At 42.7% G+C, this 24150-nt stretch overlaps 1 protein-coding gene across 1 annotated transcript in view; it reads left to right on the top strand.

Moving 5' to 3' along the window:
* LOC126094785 (probable cytochrome P450 301a1, mitochondrial) overlaps positions 1-24150 on the top strand; it is a 182666-nt gene that overhangs the window by 37026 nt on the left and 121490 nt on the right. The window contains exon 3 of the mRNA XM_049909347.1: positions 13607-13723. Within this exon, the coding sequence (XP_049765304.1) occupies positions 13607-13723 (117 nt within the window). The remainder of the gene's footprint in view (positions 1-13606; positions 13724-24150) is intronic.

Raw genomic sequence — 24150 nt, 5'->3', positions numbered from 1 at the left:
CGCCTTACACTCGTCGATGTCATCAGCCATGGAGTGACTTACCAGAGCTCATTGCGGACCCTTTGTTTAACAGACAACAGGACACATACTGAGGTGACTGAAATACTGCTCATTCCTGAAGAACATACTAACGTACATGTCCTATGAATATAAACGTCCTATCTCTAATCTGAACTTGAGTGTACTTCTTTATGGATCACAGCATCAGCTGCAAAACATATGAGGTTGCTGTTAATGTTCTCTTTTCCATATTTCATTGTGTCCGAGCTTCTTTCCTGCACGTGAGGTTATCTAGAGTAGCGCGTTAAATGTTTTTTGATAACCTTCTTCAAATTAAGGTACGTGAACTCTAAGCAGAACATTTTCGGAACATACTGTGGCAACAATGTTGTAAGTCTATATAAACAGAGAACAATGTATCTCTGGGGCAAGCAGACACTCTCCTCATGCTTGCGTTTTAACCCCAAATGTAAGGCGGGCAGTTTTGCGAAACGATAGGACAAGTGGAACGCTAAATGTACGGGATTTCCACACTTTCGTTCTCACCGTTCGATCATAAATGGCCGTTCCAATTTGCACCAGTCCCGTGTCGCTGCTGCAGGTATTTGATGAATTTAGCTGATCTGAGTAAACCGATGGGAATGGCGCAACCCAAGTGGATAGACTGGTATCCACCGAACGAGTTTCCACTGCTTTGCATTCGTTTACTTTCTGCAGTGTCTCTTAAAGCGCGCCGGATTTACAATCTCAGCGTTTCTAATAATTTCTCAAACAATGCGCACGTTAAGGTTTTTTGTCATTGGCGGATTTGAAACTTCGAATATCTGCTGTATAAAGTTACACCGGTATTTAGAACAGGCGAGGTTAAGGCATGGTTAAGACACGGGATGAAAGGATGAGGTTTCAAATTTATGTACAACAGTTCTGATTTAAAGTTTGAGAGGTATTACTAGATGTCACCCTGCGGGACGATATCTGCAACAGCACTGATCAGATTTTCTCATCATAGCCTCGTTATTCACAAGCAGTCGAAACCTGAATCTTTTTTCAGAAAAAGTTAATACAACGTCACTTGAAAAAGTAAACTAATATAGCTCCGAAAGCAAATTTGTTCCCAATTATAATAAAGGAGGATGTCCTTCGCAAAGACGGCGAGGAAATAAATATGTGGAAAAGATTCATTAAAAGAAGAGACAGGATGGTGGGACACCTGTTAAGACATACGACAATAACTTGCGTGGTACTAGGGTCGTAAAAGGAAAAAAAAAACCTGTAGGGGAAGACAGAGACTGGAATAAACAAATAATCCACAGGTCGTTGGGTATTTGTGCAACATGAAATCTGCCATGAACAATTTAAAGGAAAGGAACAAAAGTTAGCTTGTAGCGCCTCTTCAACGACTAGTTCTTCTTAAGGAATCATCCCTGGATTCAGCGTAATCGGTTTGAGAAGCTGAAGAAAAACTAAATCTGGAGAGTGCTGCTGCTACCAATAATTTTTACTATGACGCCACCGACAAGAGGATGCACTGAGACTCTAGCTGATAAAAAAGTATGTTTTTTTCCATGAGTCATATCGCTGTGCCGTCTTTCATCCCTTTGTGTCCTCTGTAGATCTCTGCGCCCCTGGAGCGCCCTTTAGTATGTGGCCCTCAAGCTGTCTCTCTTTTCAGCATATTTTCTCTCTCTTTTGTTATACAGGCTGTAATGGGTATAAGTACAGATACTTTTACATGTATTACCTTAATACTGACAGTTTCCTTTATTATTTTGTTTTCGTTTGATTTGATTTTGAACTGGCTTGATAGTAACCTTTCTGTCTTTCACCTTTGAGTGACTTTGCGCCGCTAGAGAAACTAACTATATCTGCCTGCGAGAATACAACTTGAATTTGGCCCTGTTTTATGATCTTTCTAAAAAGGTAAAAACTTATTAATCCTGAACTTCACTGTTAAAATCTGTAACTAAATAAAGTGTGTTAATTATCTGCCTAATAATGCTGTTCTTAAAATGATCCCTGTGCGATGATAAATTTCGTAGCAAACTGAACCTGAAATGAAAATATCTTACCTCATAGTGGGCTTGGGTACGTGGTGTTTGCTTCTCTCTGTGCGCTAGCTGCAAATTTCTAACAACTATTGCTGAGAGCTTGGTGCAATGCTCCAAACAACAAGTAAACTGTTTTATACCCATCATTGAGTGAGACATGCTTTAAATAAAACTGACTTGGACCGAAGATACGGCCCATGCTCTTAGGTGAAATATAACGGACTGTTTTTAAATTATCTGATATATTATTACTTGTACGAAATTCATGTTACAAATCTCATTACCATTGACAAAGTGCAACATTAATATCAAACTCTTACTCTCACAAAAGTCAGACAAATAATTGATAAACATAAAAAATACCTTACAGTGAAAATTACACAATCCTTAATGAAAAATCTAAAGCTCCCTGATATGGACGTCTCATTCAACAATGAATCCTAACTATGCACGATTGCGTATCACTAAATAAAAAACATTACCTTAATTCCTCTTCACACTCTTGTATAATATCTTTACATCTCATTTCATTCTAAATCACTAATCAAATCCTTGTTCTCTGTTTCACAATGTTAAAACAAAAATCATTTCACTTAAATATAGATGCACTTAACTTTACGTCAACATTATCATGAGTACTTCGCTCGGCGTCTTTCTCACTACTACGCAAACGAAAGAACCCCTTCACTCCTCGCTGAAAAAAAAAAAGAAAGAAAGAGGGAGAGAGAGACATCTCTTCACGACAGATTTACTCTGAATAAGGATTGCGTGCGAATAAAAGGCGATTCAAAATTGTCACTTAGCGTTTGAGACATCCAAAGTATGTACAAATTCCGGAAATGCAAATAACAAACTTTCAATAGATCTGTTTCAATGCGTGCACACATCGGTGTGTTTGTTGTTTTTTCTGTGCATCGAAAAATCTTCCCACAAACTTTCTGACCCGATGTTTTCTACACAGTTGTACTGCACTACTAAACGGACTACGCCTGTCAGTATAGACTTCCCATTTTGCGTCCATGTGCCCACCAACACATGACCTGCTGGCCAGGGGAAAATAAGCATTAATGGCTTGCTCTTGCCACATGTTCTTGGAGGTAGTAACCAAGCTAAAAACATATGACAATAATGGCTATAATTGTTCTTCTGCAGATGACGTTAATATTGATGTAATGTTGTTTAGTACACCTTCTGCAGTCACCAACAGCGGTTGCACTTACACCGTGTATTTTGAAAGTCATCACCTTCCTCGGATTATATGCTAGCATGAAATAATTACATTGTCGGAACTTAACTAAACTGATAGTCTTGTATTGCGCGATATGTTGATTGCAATTTCACCCTTATACGAGCTTATTTTCAGTATTTTCAGTACAAGAAAATTCGATGCCTACAGATGAAGAATAGTGTGAATGCATGATGACTGTTGGGCGTTTGTAATGTTAGTGGAACTTTACAAGTGGAGATCGCAACATAGCGCACCCAGATAACACGGACGAGCAATTTAACGCCGTCTTAGAACTTTAAGAAAGGTAAAAATGACGTAAGCGACATAGGAGACTCATGCTGCTAAACAGCACAAACAGGTGACCATGTCGCAGTGACTGAAGCGCAAGTGGTGACGAGATTGACCTAGGACAAACTCATCCCAAGAAGAGTAGGCACTGGCTCTTCCACAAGGACTGCACAACTAAATCCCATGGGATTTTTCGACTAGCTGTCACGAATAGATGGATGAAATCTTGACGTAAGTTACAGTCAGTGTCACCACGAAACGCCGGGAGAACATTGCTAGAAGCTGTGTTGAGATCTCGGGTTGCATACGACAAAAAACAGAGAGTCACTCGGTGTACAGTCAGAGTCAACTGGGACATTGTGTGGCTTCTTGCGGTGTTCAGCGATGACTATCGCTCTTCTTTGTGGTGGTCAATCGATGACAACGTGTCCCTACTCGACCTGTTGAAAGGTCACAGGAAGCAGCAATTCTCTAGACTAGACACTTGCATCTCCAGGAACTGGACCCGTCAACAGGACCAGTTTGGTAAATGTAGAAAGGAGGGTCGCTACTGGCAAGAATGGGAAACCTATTTTCATATCCTTCGTGGTAAGCGTACTAAAAGCGATATTTCAGAAGGAAAACGTGAGATATCACAGGAACCATGAAGTTCACACAGCAAACGCAACTAAGGAATGTAGACTCCCCCTTATTTGTCGCCCATAGGGCATGTTTGGGACGCCACGCAAAGGTGTATACTGTCAGAGACGCGTATCCGAGGTTCGGTCTGAGAGGGGGGCGGCTTCACAGCTCTTCACTGTATCTCCCCTCCCCATAATATATACGCTGTCTGGTGGAAAGTACGTGGACACCTTTTTTTTCTTTTCTTTTGAGTAGTCAGCCTTCTGACCGGTCTGATGCGTCCCACCATGAATTCCCCTCCCGTGCCAACCTCTTCATCTCAGAGTAGCAATTGCAACCTACGTCCTCAACTATTTTCTTGATGTCTTTCAGTCTCTGTCTTCTTCTGCAGTTTTTACTCTTTACAGCTCCCTCTGGTGGTAAGCTTCTATGGAACCAAACTGCTGAAGTTACCGGTCCCTCCCTCTGGTACTATGGAAGTTAGTCCCCGATGTCTTAACACGTGTTCTATTGTCCTGTCCCTCCTTCTTGTCAGTGTTTTTTATAATTTCCTTTTCTCGCTTATTCCGCGGAGAACCTCCTGACCAGTCCATCTAATTTTCGACATTTTTCTGCAGCACCACAGGTCAAATGCTTCTATTCTCTTTCTGTCATACAGCGCTGTGCTCCAGACGTACATTCTCAGAAATGTCTCCAAATCAAGGCCCGTTTCGCCAGTGCTAGTCTGCTTTTGATGTCCTCCTCGTTCCGTCCGTCGTGGGTTAGTTTGCTGTCTACGCAGCAGAATTCCATAACTTCATCTACTTCGTGATCACCAGCTACGATGTTAATTTTTTCGCTGTTCTCATTTCTGCTACTTCTCATAACCTTCGTCTTTCTTCGATTTACTCTCAATCCATATTCTGTATTCATTACACTTTTCATTCCTTTCAACAGGTGCTGTAATTCTTCTTCACTTACACCGAGGAAAGAAATGTTATTAGCGAATCTTAACACTGATACCCTTTCACTTTGAATTTTAACCCCACTCTTGAAGCTTTTTTTCAGTTCCTTCCTTGCTTCTCCGATGTATAGTTTTAACAGCAGGAACGGAAGACTACATCCCTCTCTTACACCCTTTTTAACCCTCTAGTGCAATGCGTGACACACGGGCCAAACTGGATTTGAAGTGCTGCAGAGACTATCGTGTGTTTCCTTTCTGCTTGATACCTGCGTGACACATCTATTAACGCTTCACGTGCAATCTCTGGTGGTGTTCATATCAATCAGTGGTGCGGACAAAGCGTACCAAGGTAGTTTCGTCATCCGACCGCGGCGGTGAACAGCCATGGCACGCCAGCTAACATTGTTGCATTCATTGTCTTCATATTATTGAAGTTTTTTGACTGAAGAACGAGGAGCAATAGCAAGTGTAATAGACCACACAGGGTGATTCGTTGTAGTGAGATGGTACGACAACAGGCTTGTTACTCTGCTGTCATCTTTCGGTGATGTTGAGTCCCTGGATCCGGCAAATAGGTGGGACAAATCACAACGAGAATATGTGCAAGTCCCAAGAACAAATGTTATCTTAGCCTACAACACCTGTATGGTTGGTATTGATCTGATGAACAAACTATAATCGCTATAAAAATACCACATGAAATCAAGGTGGTGCTATTTATACAACTCCTGGCACACACAGTTGCCGTAGTCAACAGTTGGCTCAAATACCGTAAGGACTGCAAGTTTCTTTGCGAAATACACGTTTCACTGCGCAAGTTCCAAGCAGAAATTATGGGTGGACTATATTGGCAGAGAAAGACAAATCAAATCGAGCACGTCCAAATGAAGGTGACTTGTCAAAAAAGAAGAGTGCTGCGACAACAGTTCTGCCAGTTGTAGGCTGCCAAAAGAACAAATATGATCATTGGCATAAATGGAAGTAAAGAAGAGGATGATGCAAGATGTGTGTGAAGACGGTATCATATAAGTGGTGTGAAAAACGTGATGCATTTTTGTGCTTAAATAAAGACAGAAATTGTTTCAGAAGATTTCATACATAAAAACTGATAAATTGATTTGGCTAATAATTTCAGATGCTGTTTTCTATTTTATTGTGAAAAGGTGTTAACAATTTTGCATAATGTTCTCTTAAGTGAATCATCTGCTTTTTTATAGCACATAACGACCAGGCTGTGAGATATACATGGTGGCTTGCTGTTGTATGTTAATAATGTCATTTACTTCATACTATATGTAATAATTATAAATAAATGCATTTAAAAGTAGTCTGGTGTTAATATATTCATTTTTCAAAACAGGATATTCCATAAAAATAAGAATAAAGGAGGTTTTGGAACTAGAACCTTTAACTTAAATTATAATCATAACAAAATGTCCTACCATCCAGCATTTTATGCTGTGTTTTCCCCGGTGTGACAAACGTGTCACATTAAAATATTAGAGAGGAAAATTTCAAATGAGAATTGCACATTAAATCGTGAAAAGAAGCAATAATAAGAGGTTTTGTTGAAATAAAATTTTTTATGTCTTTGGGAAATGGTGTTGGGCATTATAGGGTTAATCTGTGCATGTCGTTCTTGGTCGTCCACTCTTATTATTCCCTCTTGGCTCTTTTACATATTATACATTACTCGACTCTCCCTATAGCTTACCCCTACTTGTATTTTTCACAGGATTTAGGACATCTTACACCGTTTTACACTGTCGAACGGTTTTTCCAGGTCGACAAATTCCACGAACGTGTTTTGATTTTCCTTCAGTCTTGCTTCCATTATCAACTGCAACGTCAGAACTGCCTCTCTGGTGCCTTTACCTTTCCTAAAGCCAGACTGATCGTCATCTAACAGATCCTCAGCTTTCTTTTCCATTTTTCTGTACATTATTCTTGTCAGCAACTTGATTGCATGAACTGTTAAGCTGATTGTGAAATTATTTTTCCGAAATTCTGGCGGATTATCGCCAGTAAAACATTCTACACACCAACGTGACTAATAGTTTTGCTGCTACTTCCCCCAACGTTTTTGTAAATTCCGATGGAATGTTATATATCCCTTTTGCCTTATTTGATTTTAAGTATTCCAAAGCTCTTCTAAATTCTGATTCTAATACTGGAACGCCTATCTCTTCCCTATCGACTTCTGTGTCTTCTTCTGTCACGTCGTCAGGTAAGTACTCCCCCTCAAAGAGGCAACCAATGTACCCTTTTCACATATCCACATCCTCCTCTGCACTTAACAATGGAACTTAAATTAACTCTTAATATTACTGCCCTTGTTTTTTAAATTTCAATGAAGTATTGCTTTGTCTTTTCTATAAGCTCAGACAGTCTATCCAACAAACATTTCTTTTGCGATTTCTTTGCATTTTTTATGTAAACATGTAGCTTTAGCATATCGCCTTAGCATTCCAGCGCTTAGTATTTGGTTCATTCGTAAGTGACTTGTGTTTCTGTATTCCTCAGTTTCCTCAACATTTTCGTATTTGATTTTCCGTCGATCAACTGAAGAATTTCGTCTGTTATCCATGGCTTCTTCGCAGTTACCATCCTTATACCTATGTTTTTCTCTCCTGTGATTGCCCTTTTCAGCTGAACTGCCTACTGAACTGTTAATTATGGCCATATCTGTAGCCTCAGAGAACTTCAAGCGCTGCTCTTCATTCCTTACACTTCCGAATGCCTATTCTTTGCACACTGATTCTTTCTTCCCTTAAGCTTCATCCTATTTTCATCGTTACCAAACTGTGATCCGAATCTATATGTGACCGTGGGTACGCCTTACAATCCAATATCTGATTTCGGAATCTCTGCCTGACCGTGACGTAATACAACTGAAATCTTCCTGCATCTATCGGCGTTTTCCAAGTATAACTCATCCGCTTGCGATTCTTGAAACAGCATTCGCTATTACCATCTGGAACTTGTGGCAGAATTCATTTAGTCTTTCTCCTCTATCATTCCTACATTCCCACTACCAAGCCCATATTCTCCCAGTAACCCTTTCTTCTGCTCCTTCCCCTACAACCACATTCCAGTCCCCCATGGCTATTAGATTTTCATCTCCCTTTAGTAATTGAATTACCCGTTCAATAGCCTCGTAACGTGTACCCACAGGACATGTGGCCTGTATTTGAAGAAGTGTCATGATGATCTCTCCATTGGCAAAAGGATTCCGGAATAGTCCCCCATTCGGATCTCCGGGAGGGGACTGCCAAGGGGGAGATTGAGAAAAAGATTGAATAATCAACGAAAGGATAAGGTTCTACGAGTCGGGGCGTGGAATTTCAGAAGCTTGAACGTGGTAGGGAAACTAGAAAATCTGAAAAGGGAAATGCAAAGGCTCAATCTAGATATGGTAGGGGTCAGTGAAGTGAAGTGGAAGGAAGACAAGGATTTCTGGTCAGATGAGTATAGGGTAATATCAACAGCAGCAGAAAATGGTATAACAGGTGTAGGATTCGTTATGAATAGGAAGGTAGGGCAGAGGGTGTGTTACTGTGAACAGTTGAGTGACCGGGTTGTTCTAATCAGAATCGACAGCAGACCAACACCGACAACGATAGTTCAGGTATACATGCCGACGTCGCAAGCTGAAGATGAACAGATAGAGAAAGTGTATGAGGATATTGAAAGGGTAATGCAGTATGTAAAGGGGGACGAAAATCTAATAGTCATGGGCGACTGGAATGCAGTTGTAGGGGAAGGAGTAGAAGAAAAGGTTACAGGAGAATATGGGCTTGGGACAAGGAATGAAAGAGGAGAAAGACTAATTGAGTTCTGTAACAAGTTCCAGCTAGTAATAGCGAATACCCTGTTCAAGAATCACAAGAGGAGGAGGTATACTTGGAAAAGGCCGGGAGATACGGGAAGATTTCAATTAGATTACATCACGGTCAGACAGAGATTCCGAAATCAGATACTGGATTGTAAGGCGTACCCAGGAGCAGATGTAGACTCAGATCACAATATTGTAGTGATGAAGAGTAGGCTGAAGTTCAAGACATTAGTCAGGAAGAATCAATACGCAAAGAAGTGGGATACGGAAGTACTAAGAAATGACGAGATACGTTTGAAGTTCTCTAACGCTATAGATACAGCAATAAGGAATAGCGCAGTAGGCAGTACAGTTGAAGAGGAATGGACATCTCTAAAAAGGGCCATCACAGAAGTTGGGAAGGAAAACATAGGTACAAAGAAGGTAGCTTCGAAGAAACCATGGGTAACAGAAGAAATACTTCAGTTGATTGATGAAAGGAGGAAGTACAAACATGTTCCGGGAAAATCAGGAATACAGAAATACAAGTCGCTGAGGAATGAAATAAATAGGAAGTGCAGGGAAGCTAAGACGAAATGGCTGCAGGAAAAATGTGAAGACATCGACAAAGATATGATTGTCGGAAGGACAGACTCAGCATACAGGAAAGTCAAAACAACCTTTGGTGACATTAAAAGCAACGGTGGTAACATTAAGAGTGCAACGGGACTTCCACTGTTAAATGCAGAGGAGAGAGCAGATAGGTGGAAGAATACATTGAAAGCCTCTATGAGGGTGAAGATTTGTCTGATGTGATAGAAGAAGAAACACGAGACGATTTAGAAGAGATAGGGGATTCAGTATTAGAATTGGAATTTAAAAGAGCTTTGGAGGACTTACGGTCAAATAAGGCAGAAGGGGTAGATAACATTCCATCAGAATTTCTAAAATCATTGGGGGAAGTGGCAACAAAACGACTATTCACTTTGGTGTGTAGAATGTATACTGTGGTGTCACCGCCAGACACCACACTTGCTAGGTGGTAGCGTTTAAATCGGCCGCGGTCCGTTAGTATACGTATACCCGCGTGTCACCACTGTCAGTGATTGCAGACCGAGCGCCGCCACACGGCAGGTCTAGAGAGACGTCCTAGCTCTCGCCCCAGTTGGACAGCCGACTTTGCTAGCGATGCTACATTGACAAATACGCTCTCATTTACCGAGACGATAGTTAGCATAGCCTTCAGCTACGTCATTTGCTACGACCTAGCAAGGCGCTATAGCATTTGATAGTTAATATTGTGAAGCCTGTACAGTAACAAGAGCGATGTTCTACAATTGTGGATTAAAGTTAAGTATTCTACCACTTACTCTTGTTTTGCTAGTCTTATTTCTCTGACCTGTTCCAGACCTCACGCCAGCCTGCGTGAGCTTAATCGCGTGCCTTTCGGCTTCCTCCAAACTCCGTGAATTGGCTCCTGCCCATTCACAACATATACCATCTGACTTTCGGAAAAGCATCATCCACACAATTCCGAAGACGGCAAGAGCTGACAAGTGCGAGAATTATCGCACAATCAGCTTAACAGCTCATGCATCGAAGCTGCTTACAAGAATAATATACAGAAGAATGGAAAAGAAAATGGAGAATGCGCTAGGTGACGATCGGTTTGGCTTTAGGAAAAGTAAAGGGACGAGAGAGGCAATTCTGACGTTACGGCTAATAATGGAAGCAAGGCTAAAGAAAAATCAAGACACTTTCATAGGATTTGTCGACCTGGAAAAAGCGTTCGACAATATAAAATGGTGCAAGCTGTTCGAGATTCTGAAAAAAGTAGGGGTAAGCTATAGGGAGAGACGGGTCATATACAATATGTACAACAACCAAGAGGGAACAATAAGAGTGGACGATCAAGAACGAAGTGCTCGTATTAAGAAGGGTGTAAGACAAGGCTGTAGCCTTTCGCTCCTACTCTTCAATCTGTACATCGAGGAAGCAATGATGGAAATAAAAGGAAGGTTCAGGAGTGGAATTAAAATACAAGGTGAAAGGATATCAATGATACGATTCGCTGATTAAGTCGCTATCCTGAGTGAAAGTGAAGAAGAATTAAATGATCTGCTGAACGGAATGAACAGTCTAATGAGTACACAGTATGGTTTGAGAGTAAATCGCAGAAAGACGAAGGTAATGAGAAGTAGTAGAAATGAGAACAGCGAGAAACTTAACATCAGGATTGATGGTCACGAAGTCAATGAAGTCAAAGTATTCTGCTACCTAGGCAGTAAAATAACCAGTGACGGACGGAGCAAGGAGGACATCAAAAGCAGACTCGCTATGGCAAAAAAGGCATTTCTGGCCAAGAGAAGTCTACTAATATCAAATACCGGCCTTAATTTGAGGAAGAAATTTCTGAGGATGTACGTCTGGAATACAGCATTGTATGGTAGTGAAACATGGACTGTGGGAAAACCGGAACAGAAGAGAATCGAAGCATTTGAGATGTGGTGCTATAGACGAATGTTGAAAATTAGGTGGACTGATAAGGTAAGGAATGAGGAGGTTCTACGCAGAATCGGAGAGGAAAGGAATATGTGGAAAACACTGATAAGGAGAAGGGACAGGATGATAGGACATCTGCTAAGACATGAGGGAATGACTTCCATGGTACTAGAGGGAGCTGTAGAGGGCAAAAAAACTGTAGAGGAAGACAGAGATTGGAATACGTCAAGCAAATGATTGAGGACGTAGGTTGCAAGTGCTACTCTGAGATGAAGAGGTTAGCACAGGAAAGGAATTCGTGGCGGGCCACATGAAACCAGTCAGTAGACTGATGAGAGAGAGAGAGAAAAAAAAAGCCTCGTAAACTTTCTATATCTCTTCATCTTCCTCTTGCGACGACGGCATGTATACCTGAACTATCGCCGACCGCGGTGGCCACGCGGTTTAGGCGCTGCAGTCCGGAACCGCGCGACTGCTGCGGTCGCAGGTTCGAATCCTGCGTCGGGCATGGATGTGTGTGATGTCCTTAGGCTAGTTAGGTTTAAGTAGTTCTAAGTTCTAGGGGACTGATGACCTCAGATGTTAAGTCCCATAGTGCTCAGAGCCATTTGAACCATTTTTTACCTGAACTATCGTTGTCGGTGTTGGTTTATTGTCGGTTCTGATGGGAACAGGCTTATCAACGACCAATTCACAGCAATCACTCTCTACCCTACTTTCTATTCACAACGAATCCTACTCTCGTTACACCATTTTTTATTGATACTGATATTACCCAATACTCGTCTGACCAGAAATGCTTGTCTTCTTTCGGTTTCACTTCACTGGCCCCCACCATATCCTTAACATTTCCTTTTCAGATTTTCGATTTTCCTTATCAGGCTCAAATTTCTACTGACATTTCACGCACTGATTTGTAGAACATTGCCCTTTTCTTAGTTATTTAGTCTTTTTCTTATGGTCACCTCCCCCTTGGCAGTCACCTCCCCGAGAACCGAATGGGTGACTAACGCGGAATTTTTTGCTAATAGAGAGGTCACATGACACTTTTTCAATACAGGCCACATGTCCTTTAGATACACATTATCTGTTTTTAATGCAGTGGTTTCCATTGCCTTCTGCATCCTTTTACTGTTGATATGTGCTGATTCTTTCGTCTTTTAGGGGCAGTAGGCCATTCTAAGGAGCTGGAAACAGAAGAGTTAGCATTGATAGACGCTGGAGTCTGGATCGAAATCGTGTTCTAGCTCATCCATTGTGTTCAGGTCTTGACTTCGGGCAGACCAGTCCTTTTCAAGAATGTTATAGTCCCCAAGCCATTTCCTCACAAATGCTGCCTGATGACCGGGTCATTATGCAGATACGTATAGCAGCTATCTTGGAATTACAGGGTATATCTCTACTGTAGGCAGTGCACACTGCCGTAAAATGTATCCACATGCTTCCGCATCTATTTCACCACGAAAAACGCCCCCATGTCGTTATTCCCCCCCCCCCCCCCCGTATTTCACTGTTGGCATTATACGTGACAGCAGGCATTGTTCTCCAAGACATTCGCCGAACCTAACTCATTCGCGAAACCCAAACCATTCCGACGGATTGCCAAAGGGCAGTGCATGATTCATCACACCAAATCACTCGCTTCCAGTCATACACTGTCCAGTGGCGTTGGTCTCTACACCACCTCAACCGTCGCCCAGTACTGACTGCAGAAATGTATGGCTTGTAGGAGCTGCTCCACCGTTGTATCCCAGTCTCGTTACCTCCAGATGCATAGTCGTTGTGCTGGCTGGACTGCAGGTTTTAATACAAACTTAGTATTTTCTTTGAATCCGTGTTTAGTACAGCACTTTTGTCTGTTTTGGAGTGGGGAGGCTAAGCCATGACTACCATGACACCCACGCCCTCCCCATCCTGTTACTTTCACACCAGTCTCCATCCAGCAGTCTTCATGATGTTACACAGCACGTTATACAGGCCTTGCAAGTTAGTTCTCAAGATGACATTCGTGTTCGTGAGGGACACATCTCATACAGATGTAGACGAAGGACATTAGTTCGAAATGTAACGAAAGTTTAATGATTTAATTCACGTTATGTGATGATCATCCCAGAGTTTGATAACTATCAAAGCCATGGCCATGGCCTTTTGTGGTGTTGCAGGCACGGCGAGGACTGGCAGGCATTTCGCAGCAGGGTGCAGCAGCCGATGCTACAGCCCAGGACGGCACGGCTCTACGTGGCGCCCATACAGCAGGCCGCGGAGGACCTGGTTTGCAGGTGAGTCTCTGCTCTGTCCAACACTCGTACAAGTGGAACCACGTCCAAGTTACGCCTGGGACACGCTGCGGCTTCTCCGCATGTAAGGCCTGTTTTCTTTTTTCTTTATTGTATTTCGATTCCCCCCGAAGGGGCGTGCTGGCAGCAGCTTATTACGCTGCTCTGCAGCCTACAGACTTTTTAAAATATAAGGAGAAGTTAAGAAACAATAAAAGCAGGCAATAAAATGGGGACTTAAATTGTAAAACGGCGGAAAATTGGGGAAAGTTAAAACATAAAGTAAAGGGTTGGCAAAGCGAATAAAAATACACAGGATGCAGACAGGTAACATAGTAGGCAGACAATTAAAAAAAAACATGGCGACAGTCTGGTTACTGTTCGCAATAGATATAAAATCACACCCAGCGACAGTATGATGGCCGTTCGCAACACTTCAGAAAAGACACACAACACTGGACACTCACTGTAATCACTGCACTAAAATGTCGGCACAAAGAGGACACAGGGCAGATGGGAGGGGGTGGGGGGTGGACCTGGACAAATGAGGGGGAAAACAAGGAGGGAGGAGAGGAAAAACGAAAGGAGGAGGGGAACCAAAGGATGGAGAGGACTCATAAGGGGGGGAGGGGCAGGGCAGACGCGAGAGGGAAAGGGAAAAGGCAGAGGAGGGAAATGCAAAAGGACTTGGGGGAGAGAAGGGGGGGCAGAGAGAGGGTAGGTGGGGAAAAAAGAGAATGGAGGGGGGGTGGAGAGGGAGCCTAAGAAAAGGATGGAGGAAAGGAGGGGGTGAGGATCAGAGTTGATAGGAGGGATAAATGGAAGGGGAGAGAGGGCATCATCCGGGAGGGGGAGTTGAGGGAAGCCACCGTGGGAAAGGAGATGAAGGGTGTAGAGATGGAGGGTAGGGGGGACACAACAGTGAAGACGTGGCAGGGAGCGGGGATGGGAGAGGAGAGGAGCAACTAGGGGGTCAGGGGGATCGAGGCGGTGGGAGGTGTAGAGTATGCGGATATGTTCGAGGAACAGGAGCAGATGGGGGGAAGAAATGAGGTCATAGAGGATCCGCGTGGGGGACGGGAGGCGTATACGGAAGGCGAGATAAGGCCTATCTGTAAATACCTCTAAATACAATGTAATGCCCTTAATAAAGCCTGAGAACATACAGTTTCAACGTTACTGGTCAACTACGGGAGCCTTTAAAATCAAGTAAATAACACACTCTAGCACAAAAGTACAAAATAAAACAGCACCACGAAGAAGTTAGGCAAGTTGGTCACATTCTAAAGTTGGCAGGGGTAAAATACAGGGAGCGAAAATTTACAATTTGTACAGAAACCACATGGTAGTTATAAGAGTCGAGGGGCATGAAAGGGAAGCAGTAGTTGGGAAGGGAGTGAGACAGGGTTGTAGCCTCTCCCTGATGTTATTCAATCTGTATATTGAGCAAGCAGTAAAGGAAACAAAAGAAAAATTCGGAGTAGGTATTAAAGTCCATGGAGAAGATAAAAACTTTGAGGTTCGCCGATGACATTGTAATTCTGCCAGTGACAGCAAAGGACTTGGAAGAGCAGTTGAACGGAATGGACAGTGTCTTGAAAGGAGGGTATAAGATGAACATCAACAAAGGCAAAATGAGGATAATGGAATGTGGTCGAATTAAGTCGAGTGATGCTGAGGGAATTAGATTAGGAAATGAGACACTTAAAGTAGTAAAGGAGTTTTGCTATTTGGGGAGCAAAATAACTGATGATGGTCGAAGTAGAGAGGGTATAAAATGTAGACTGGCAATGGCAAGGAAAGCGTTTCTGAAGAAGAGAAATTTGTTAACATCGAGTATAGATTTAAGAGTCAGGAAGTCGTTTCTGAAAGTATTTGTTTGGAGTGTAGCCATGTATGGAAGTGAAACATGGACGATAAATAGTTTGGACAAGAAGAGAATAGAAGCTTTCGAATTGTAGTGCTACAGAAGAATGCTGAAGATTAGATGGGTAGATCACATAGCTAATGAGGAGGTATTGAATAGAATTGTGGAGAAGAGGAGTTTGTGGCACAACTTGACAAGAAGAAGGTACCGGTTAGTAGGACATGTTCTGAGGCATCAAGGGTTCACAAATTTAGCATTGGAGGTCAACGTGGAGGGTAAAAATCGTAGGGGAGACCAAGACATGAATACAGTAAGCAGATTCAGAAGGATGTAGGTTGCAGTAAATACTGGGAGATGTAGAAGCTTGCACAGGATAGAGTAGCATGGAGAGCTGCATCAAACCAGTCTCAGGACTGAAGACCACAACAGCACAAAAGTAGAACAGAAAGCAGCACCACGAAGGAGTTAGGCAAATTGAACACAAATAGTTATTATACAGGTATGACACAAAAAGGCAGAACTGTGAACTTTGGCGGCCGATCGATGATTGTGTAACGCTGCAGCGCAGTTTCACCACGCAGTTGGCAAGGCTAGTTAACAGGGACCACACCGATAGCAGGGCATAAAGTCCTTTCGAATTTCATTTCTCGGATACAGTTGGACAGAAACCTCTAAGACGGTGCGTGAACAATATATGCAGATAGCATTTTAGAGGGCACGTGTAGTTGGTCTCAAAGAAGCCAGCTGGAGTAATCGGCGAAACGATAGTCATTTTGAATAGGAAGCGATGCCACTATTCTCCGATGTTGGCAGGAATGGGTGAACCGTGACCGAACACAGTATAAAGAAGGAAGCGGTTGACCTAGAAAGACGACGGAACCTGAGTACTGGACAACCGTCAAAGAGACACTCAGAGCCTTGCATTCATCATCACCATCCCAAGTGCTTCATTGACGAAAGGACCATTATTAGGTGCCTCACAGAAAGGGGCTTCACTGATGAGTCACGCTTTGAACTGAGCTGCGGCGATTTCGTAGCAGCTGCCATCCGTGGCATCCCTACAGCACTGCGGTCCCTTGACGATATTCTACGTACCGTTTTGTTGCCCTTAATCCGTTCTGATCTTTTTCAGCAAGGTAATGCCCGGCCGCACCCGGCGAGAGATTTTACTGGTCGTCTTCGTGTTTGCAAGAGCCTATTTTGGCCAGTCGAGCCTCCAGATCTCTCCTAAACTGAGAATATTTGGATTATTATGGAGAGGCTCTCCAACCAGCTCAGGATTTTGACGTCTAACGCGCCAGTTGGACAAAATTTGGTACTATATCCTTCAAGAGGACATACAATAACACTATCAATCAATGCCAAGCCGAATAACTGCTTGCATAACTGCCAAAAGTGGACCAACGCGTTATTGACTTGCTCAATTTGTGACTCTTTCTCTTGAATAAATCAACCATTTTTTCTGAAATTGTAATAATTTGTTTGTCATGTGCATCACATCTACCGATTTCCGTCCCATTCGGATAATTCCTTCATGGTGCGTCTGTTTTCTTTGTCTTAGGGTGTGAAAAGAAAATAATCGTCACTGTCATATCGTCATTATTATCCATTTTTACACTCACTGGCCGCGCGGGCTTAGCCGAGCGGTCTACAGCGCTGCAGTCATGGACCGTGGGGCTGGTCCCGGCGAAGGTTCGAGTACTCCCTCGGGCATGGGTGTGTGTGTTTGTCCTTAGGATAATTTAGGTTAAGTATTGTGTAAGCTTAGGGACTGATGACCTTAGCAGTTAAGTCCCATAATATTTCACACACATTTGAACATTTACACTCACTGGTACATAAGGTTTTCTTCTCGACTTTGCCATGTGGTGTCAAAACATTCATTCTGCTGCCTCGACTTTGACTCCCTTAGGTTTGAGGACCATTTAATTCCATATTTATAAAAGTGTTTATTTATTACTGTATGTTAAAGCAGAAATTGAACGCATACAAAGAAGTACAACGCAAATGGCCAACGGTTCGTATGCTACAGTGGAGAGTGTCACGGAGATGGTGAAAAACCTGAACTGGAGGACGCATGAAGATAGATAGTAACCCTCCCACACAAGCCTCCTTATAAAGTTAAAAGACCTGCGTTAAGTGAGGAATCTGGTAATATGCTACAACTCCCCACTTATCGCTCGTATAGGGTCTGCGAATATAAGATGAGATTAATTACAGAGCAGGCATACAGACATTTAAACTACCGTTCTTCTCGCGTGAATGGAACGTGATGAAATCCTGAAACATGGTACAAAGGGATGCACTCCTTACCATGCAAATGATAGCCTTTTGCAAAGTGTAGGTGTAGGCTGCAGAAATACGAAGAGCAACGACGCCTTGCTGTCTCCTTTTAACCAGTCGTACGAGGTCCGTTATCTTCACGATTCGGCAAATTTATTTTACTTCTATCTTGTGGTCGCAACCGTCAGTTAATCTAAGGCAGCGAAGTTGTGTGCGTCATCTGTAAGTGAATTGTGTAAAATTAGTTATGCGTTTAGCATAGTTTAACTTTTTGTATCGCACTTTCTGATGCGGAGATTGGGGATCAGCCAGGGATTTGGCTAAACGAGCGTGGAAAACCGCGTATAAGCAACACTCACTCTGGCTGGTATACCAGATCAACGATCTCTAGTTCACGGCACGGATTCGTTCCCGATCTGTACCACTGACCACTCGCAAGGAAGTGTACTGCACTTTTTTCGTTAAATAACTGAATTCTTCTGCTTGAAAATTAACTAAAGCCTCGTTTTTTTCTTCTTAAAACTTGTTTCTTCATAAACGTTGGCTATGATTTATTCTAGAGCGAACGGAATAACCTGATTCTTAGGGAATTTAAAAATAAAATATTCTTCCTTTATGGGAATCTAGAGAAATAAACCCTATTTCTTCGTAAAGATGAAACTCACAGAAGGCCATACGACCAGGTTGCAAAATCACGGCTTGCTGTGCCACCAGATAAATTAGGTACAACATGCACAACTGTCCTAGAAGGCGTACACCTGCTCATGAAGGGAAGTCGAGTGCGGACGCTCCATTTGCCAACATTTAAATGTCAACGTGCTGTTGGTCACTGAACATGCAAAAGCAAATACCTACAGAACCTGTCCTCTCGTCGAGCATCTGACTTTCATTTTCTCCTTACCCTTCTCGTATACCTGCCTGTCCTCTCCACTAGGAGACTGTAAAGGTGCGGTTGGTAGCTCGTGCTGCCATACAGAGAGACCGAAACCAAATGGAGTGTAGCAGGGAGGATACCATTTTAGTTTAATGTACCGTTTGACCTCGGCGCATCGTGCTTCTGTGACTGAAAGAGAGAGAGAGAGGAGAGAGAGAGAGAGAGAGAGGGGGGGGGGGATTTCAAAAGTGAAAAATGGTGACAGTGTGGCAGCTATGCAGCGCAAGTTTCGACAGCAGCTCAACACTGGCAGACATGGGATAGTACCAGAACGACACACAATTCGGAGGTGGGTTGATCAGTTTGCAAGAACCACGAATAAAGCCGACTACGACGGTGCGGACGCCACCGAAACATTGACAGATGGTACGGAGTGCTATTGACAGGAGTCCTAAACGTTCAGTAAACAAACATGCTCCACTTTTATGCTTGTCAGACAGCGGCATACAACACTGTCTCCACAGTGATTTACCGAATCATCGTGATCCGTAAGTTACCTGACCGCGACTATGCATCCCGGGGAACAATTCAGTACAGACCTTGTCGGCCTAACTCGCAGAGATTAGGGACATTCTACCCAATCCGATTATGTTGTAGGAGGCACTCTTTGATTGACAAGCCATATTAACAAGCAAACGTTGCAATACTGAAGTAACGAGAATCGACAGGAATACTATGAAAAGGTGAAAGGGTCATAGTATGGTGTGGTATTTCGGCATCCGGGACTATTAGATGCCATTCTTTCGAGAATAATCACAGAAACACAGTCATATTAAATTCGAATCGTTACAAAGGCATACAGACGACTTTCCTGATACCTGAAAGATATACGTACAGGGGGTAATACTTAAAAGCGCAGATATTTCTATTGGTTACTGAGAACAGTGTACATTTTAGAGCCCACACAGTGGAATACCGACAATCTTTCTTTCCACGAACAATATGAGACTGGAATAGACGGGAGAATCGATAGAGGTATTCAAAGTACCCTCCGCCACACACCGTCAGGTTGGCTTTTGGAGTATGGATGTAGATGTAGATACATCAGTATTCACGTCATTTGCAGGCTAGTAATTATTACAGGTTTTATATATGGTGTATTGGGTATAAATGCAGATATTTCTATATGTGATAATTACTTATGCACACACATACACACATCGCTGTGTTGGCTGTTTCTGCACTGCATCAAATAATCTTGCAAAAAACATCTCACAAAATTTACGACCCAATGTTTGCTGCAAATTCGTTAACTGCATCACTAAGTGGACTAGGCCATTCATTATAGACTAATCGTTTTACATACATGCGCCACACCTCAACATCTGACCCACTGCCCAGGGGAAAATAAGCATTAATGGAAAATTAAAGAAATAACACCCTCGGTCGCAAAAAATTAAGTCTTTTGACCTGATTCCAGTACTACTATGAGCGCCTTCATCAGAAGTAAAGCATTCAAACTGGAGAATCAGGTATAAAATAAATATCAAGCAATAAAGCTTTAGTCACAAAATGTTAAAAAAGAATACGTGTAAGGCAAGCCACTATGGCCTGCTGACATATGTCAAGCCATAGGTAGCAACAGACAGTGCCTTGCCTTCCATGTATTCTTTTTTAAAATTTTGTGACTAAAGCTTTATTGCTTGATATTTATTTTATGTGTGACATATCAGTTTGATTGTTTTACTTCTGATGAAGGCATTCATAGTAGTGCCGAAACCAGGCCAAAAGACTTAATTTTTGCGACTGAGGGCTGTCATTGCTTTAATTTTACTTTGTAAACGGTCGCTGACCACGCAGCCATGTTTAAAACTTTAAGCAATAATGGCTTGCTCTTGCCACATGTACTATGATGTACCAACCAAACTAAAAACATAGTACTAATAGCTACAGTTATTAGTCGGCAAATACCACTTCGTTTCAGCGTAGCAATTACGCACTTCATCCTCAATTATTTCATTGATGGATTCAAGTCTCTGACTTCCCCACACTTTTTACCTTCTGCAGCTCCCTCTAATACCATAGAGGTTATTCCCTGATGTCGTAACACATGTCCAGTCACCATATCCCTTCTTCTTGTCAGTGTTTTTCTTCGCCGATTCTCCTCATTCCATGTCTTATCAGTCAACCTAATTTTGAAGATTTTACTATAACACTCCATCTCAAACCCTTCGATTATCTTCTATTCCGGTTGTCCCATTGATCATGATTCAACATTATATAAAGCTGGGCTCGCAACGTAAATTCTCTAAAATTTCTTCCTCAAATTAAGGTCTACGTTCAGTACTAGCAGACTTCGCCTGGAGTGCCCTTTTCTCATTTCTGCTACATCGCATTAACACTGTATTTTTCCCATTTGATGTCAACTGATATTCTGTACTCATTAGACCAGGCTGTTCCAACCGAGCTCCAGGGAGCCGGAGCGCTCCGGAGCGCTCACTGCAGCAGCTCGGAGCCCGCGTGGAGGGGGAAAGCGAACTCACTGCCCCCTGGCAGCACGCAGCACAACTCACGCAATAATCCGTGTTCAATGACAGCTATGACTAGCCGCGGGAGCCCTGTACCTCTATTGGAGGATACCTTTCTATTCACTGAGAGGGATGGTCGTCCGCAGTGTCTTGTATGTCATAAAGTATTTAATTCTGCAAGGAGGTAAAATATACACCGACATTATACACGTCTTCATGCAGCGCACTACGATCAGGTAGAAGGCGTTGCACGCAGAGAATTGGTAGCCAGGCTTAAGAACGACATACCAGGAGGCGTAATACGGATGGTATCGAAACATGCAACATATTTCGTGTTCTGTAATGCGTTTATAATTTTCAGGTGAATGAGAGCGGAGAAAACACTACTGAACCTGCAATTCGAGCAAACTACAGGATCGCTCACGTCTTTGCGACCAGTGACAAGCCGTTTTCGGTGGGACCACTCGTAAAATCGTGCATGGTAGCAGTTGCAGAATGTTTGTTTCCAAGGGAGGTGCAGGTAATTGAAGGGGTTTGCCTGAGTTTGCCTGTCGAAGCAAACAATGTCTCGTCAAATCCTGAATATGGCAGCGGTTTTAAGAGAGACAGCTCAGGGAAAAAGCGGAGAGCTTTGTTGCATTTTAGCTAGCGCTTGGCGAAAGCACCGACATATCGGACTGTGCTCAGCTGGCAGTCTTTGTGAGTGGTGTCGACATGGAGCTGCAAGTAACTAAAGAACTCTTGGATGTGGTACCACTCGATTACATCGCAACAGGACGTGACATTTTTGAAGCTGTTTGTGAATCAGTGGACAATATGGATTTCCCGTGGGATAAGCTCCATTCTGTAGCGACAGACGCTGCACCACAAATGATCGGGCGTCACCAAGGTTTTGCTTCTCGTTTGAAAAATAAACTCCGGGACGAATTCGGGAAAGACATTTTGACTCTTCATTGTTTTGTTCGCCAAGAGGCACTGTGTGCTGAAACAGTAGAGCTAGGTGGCCTAGTGAAAGATGTCGTGAAATGTGTGAATTTTGTGCGGCGTCACGGTATGAATCATCGCCAATTCAAAGGATTCCTGAAAGATATGGAAGCGGAATATGGGGATATACCTTACCACAGTACAGTTCGTTGGCTGAGTCGGGGAAAAGTTCTTGATGTTTTCTTTGCCATTCGTGAGGAAATATCCCTTCTTCTCGAAATGAAAGGGGAAGAAATGCGTTGTCTGAAAGATATAAAATGGATATCAGACCTGGCGTTCCTAGCTGACATAACTATGCATCTGAATAATTTAAATCTGTCATTGCAGGGCAAAGGGCAGCTAATCGTTGACATGCACGACCAGATCAAAGCGTTCATGGAAAAGTTACGTTTATTTGAGAGGCAGATGAGTAATGGACATTTAACGTTCTTCAATCGTCTTGCTTCTTTAAAACTACCTGAAGGTACTACTTTCAGCGATTACCAAGCAAAGTTAAAGCAGCTCATCACGTCGTTTGAAACACGATTCCGAGACCTCACTAGCTTGGAAATGGAACTTACAGTGTTCAGCACTCCTTTTTCAGTTTTCCCCGATGACTTGTCATCGTCACTTCAGTTGGAGATGATTGATTTGCAAAATTCAACTTTGTTGAAAGAGAGGTACTACAACACGTTGGATTTGTCACGATGATACCGTTCATTACAGCAAAAAACATTTCCCAAGCTTCACAACGATGCCGCTCAGATCATCTGCATGTTGGGATCTACGTATTGTTGTGAGCAGCTTTTCTCAGCAATGAAAAGAGTAAAAAGTAATGAACGATCGTTTCTTCAGGATGCAACAATAAAGGCCATCCTCCGCATTAACGCTGTGAACACTTTGACGCCAGATATTTCCGATCTTGTAATGAAAAGAAAATGTCAAGCTAAAGAGGCCCAATAAATTTGTAAAACAGTTGTTCTTTATTTATTTCCTGAACATCGTGTTTCCTGGTGTAGCACGTCACCACGTCTTAGCAGCTAAGAGTACGAGGTTGTCGATCTTGTAAGACGCAGGTGGCACATCAAAACGCTCGCCTTGCCGCCTGCCTCAGCCTGCCGTGCCACCTGCCGGCGTGCCGGCCCACTTTGAATGGTCACAGCGAGCGACATGGCTCCCTGGAGCAGGGAGCGCTCCGCGGCTCACGACGGAGCCGATGAGCTGGAACAGCCTGCATTAGACTGTTCATGCCATCCAACAGATCCTGTTATTTTTCTTCTCATTCACTGAGGACAGCAACGTCATCAGAAAATTTTATCATTGATATCATTTCCCCCTGAATTTTAAACCCAGTCTTAAATCTTTCTCTTATTTCCGTCACTGCTTTTTCGATGTGTTGATTGAACAGTGGTAGCGAAAGACTACATATCTGTCTTACATACTTCTTAATCCGAGCACTTCATTCTTGTTTGTTGTACATATTGTGTGTTACCCGTCTTTCCCTTTAGCTTTCCCATATTTTTCTCAGAATTATAACACATTGCACTAGTTTACACTGTCGAACTCTTTTCTTTAAGTCGATGAATTCTATGAGCATGTCTTGATTTTTCTACAGTCTTCCTTACATTATCAACCGCAAAGCCAGAACTGCCTCTCGGGTGCTTTTTCCTTTCCTATAGCCAAACTGATCGTCATCTAACAGGTCCTTAATTTTCTTTTCCATTATTCTCGTTATCAACTTGGGTGCAGAAGCTGTTAAGGTAGCTGTGTGGTAGTTCTCACCCTTATTTGCCATTGTTTACCTTCGGAATTGCTTGGATGTATTCTTCCGAAAGTCTGATGGTATGTCTACATCTACATCTACATGAATACTATGCAAATCACATTTGAGTGCCTGGCAGAGGGTTCATCGAAC

The sequence above is a fragment of the Schistocerca cancellata genome, chromosome 8 (genome assembly GCF_023864275.1).
Source record: "Schistocerca cancellata isolate TAMUIC-IGC-003103 chromosome 8, iqSchCanc2.1, whole genome shotgun sequence".
NCBI classification, from domain to species: Eukaryota; Metazoa; Arthropoda; class Insecta; order Orthoptera; family Acrididae; genus Schistocerca; species Schistocerca cancellata.
The sequence above is the reverse complement of the archived record's forward strand: the minus strand, read 5'-3'. Positions and strand labels throughout refer to the sequence as shown.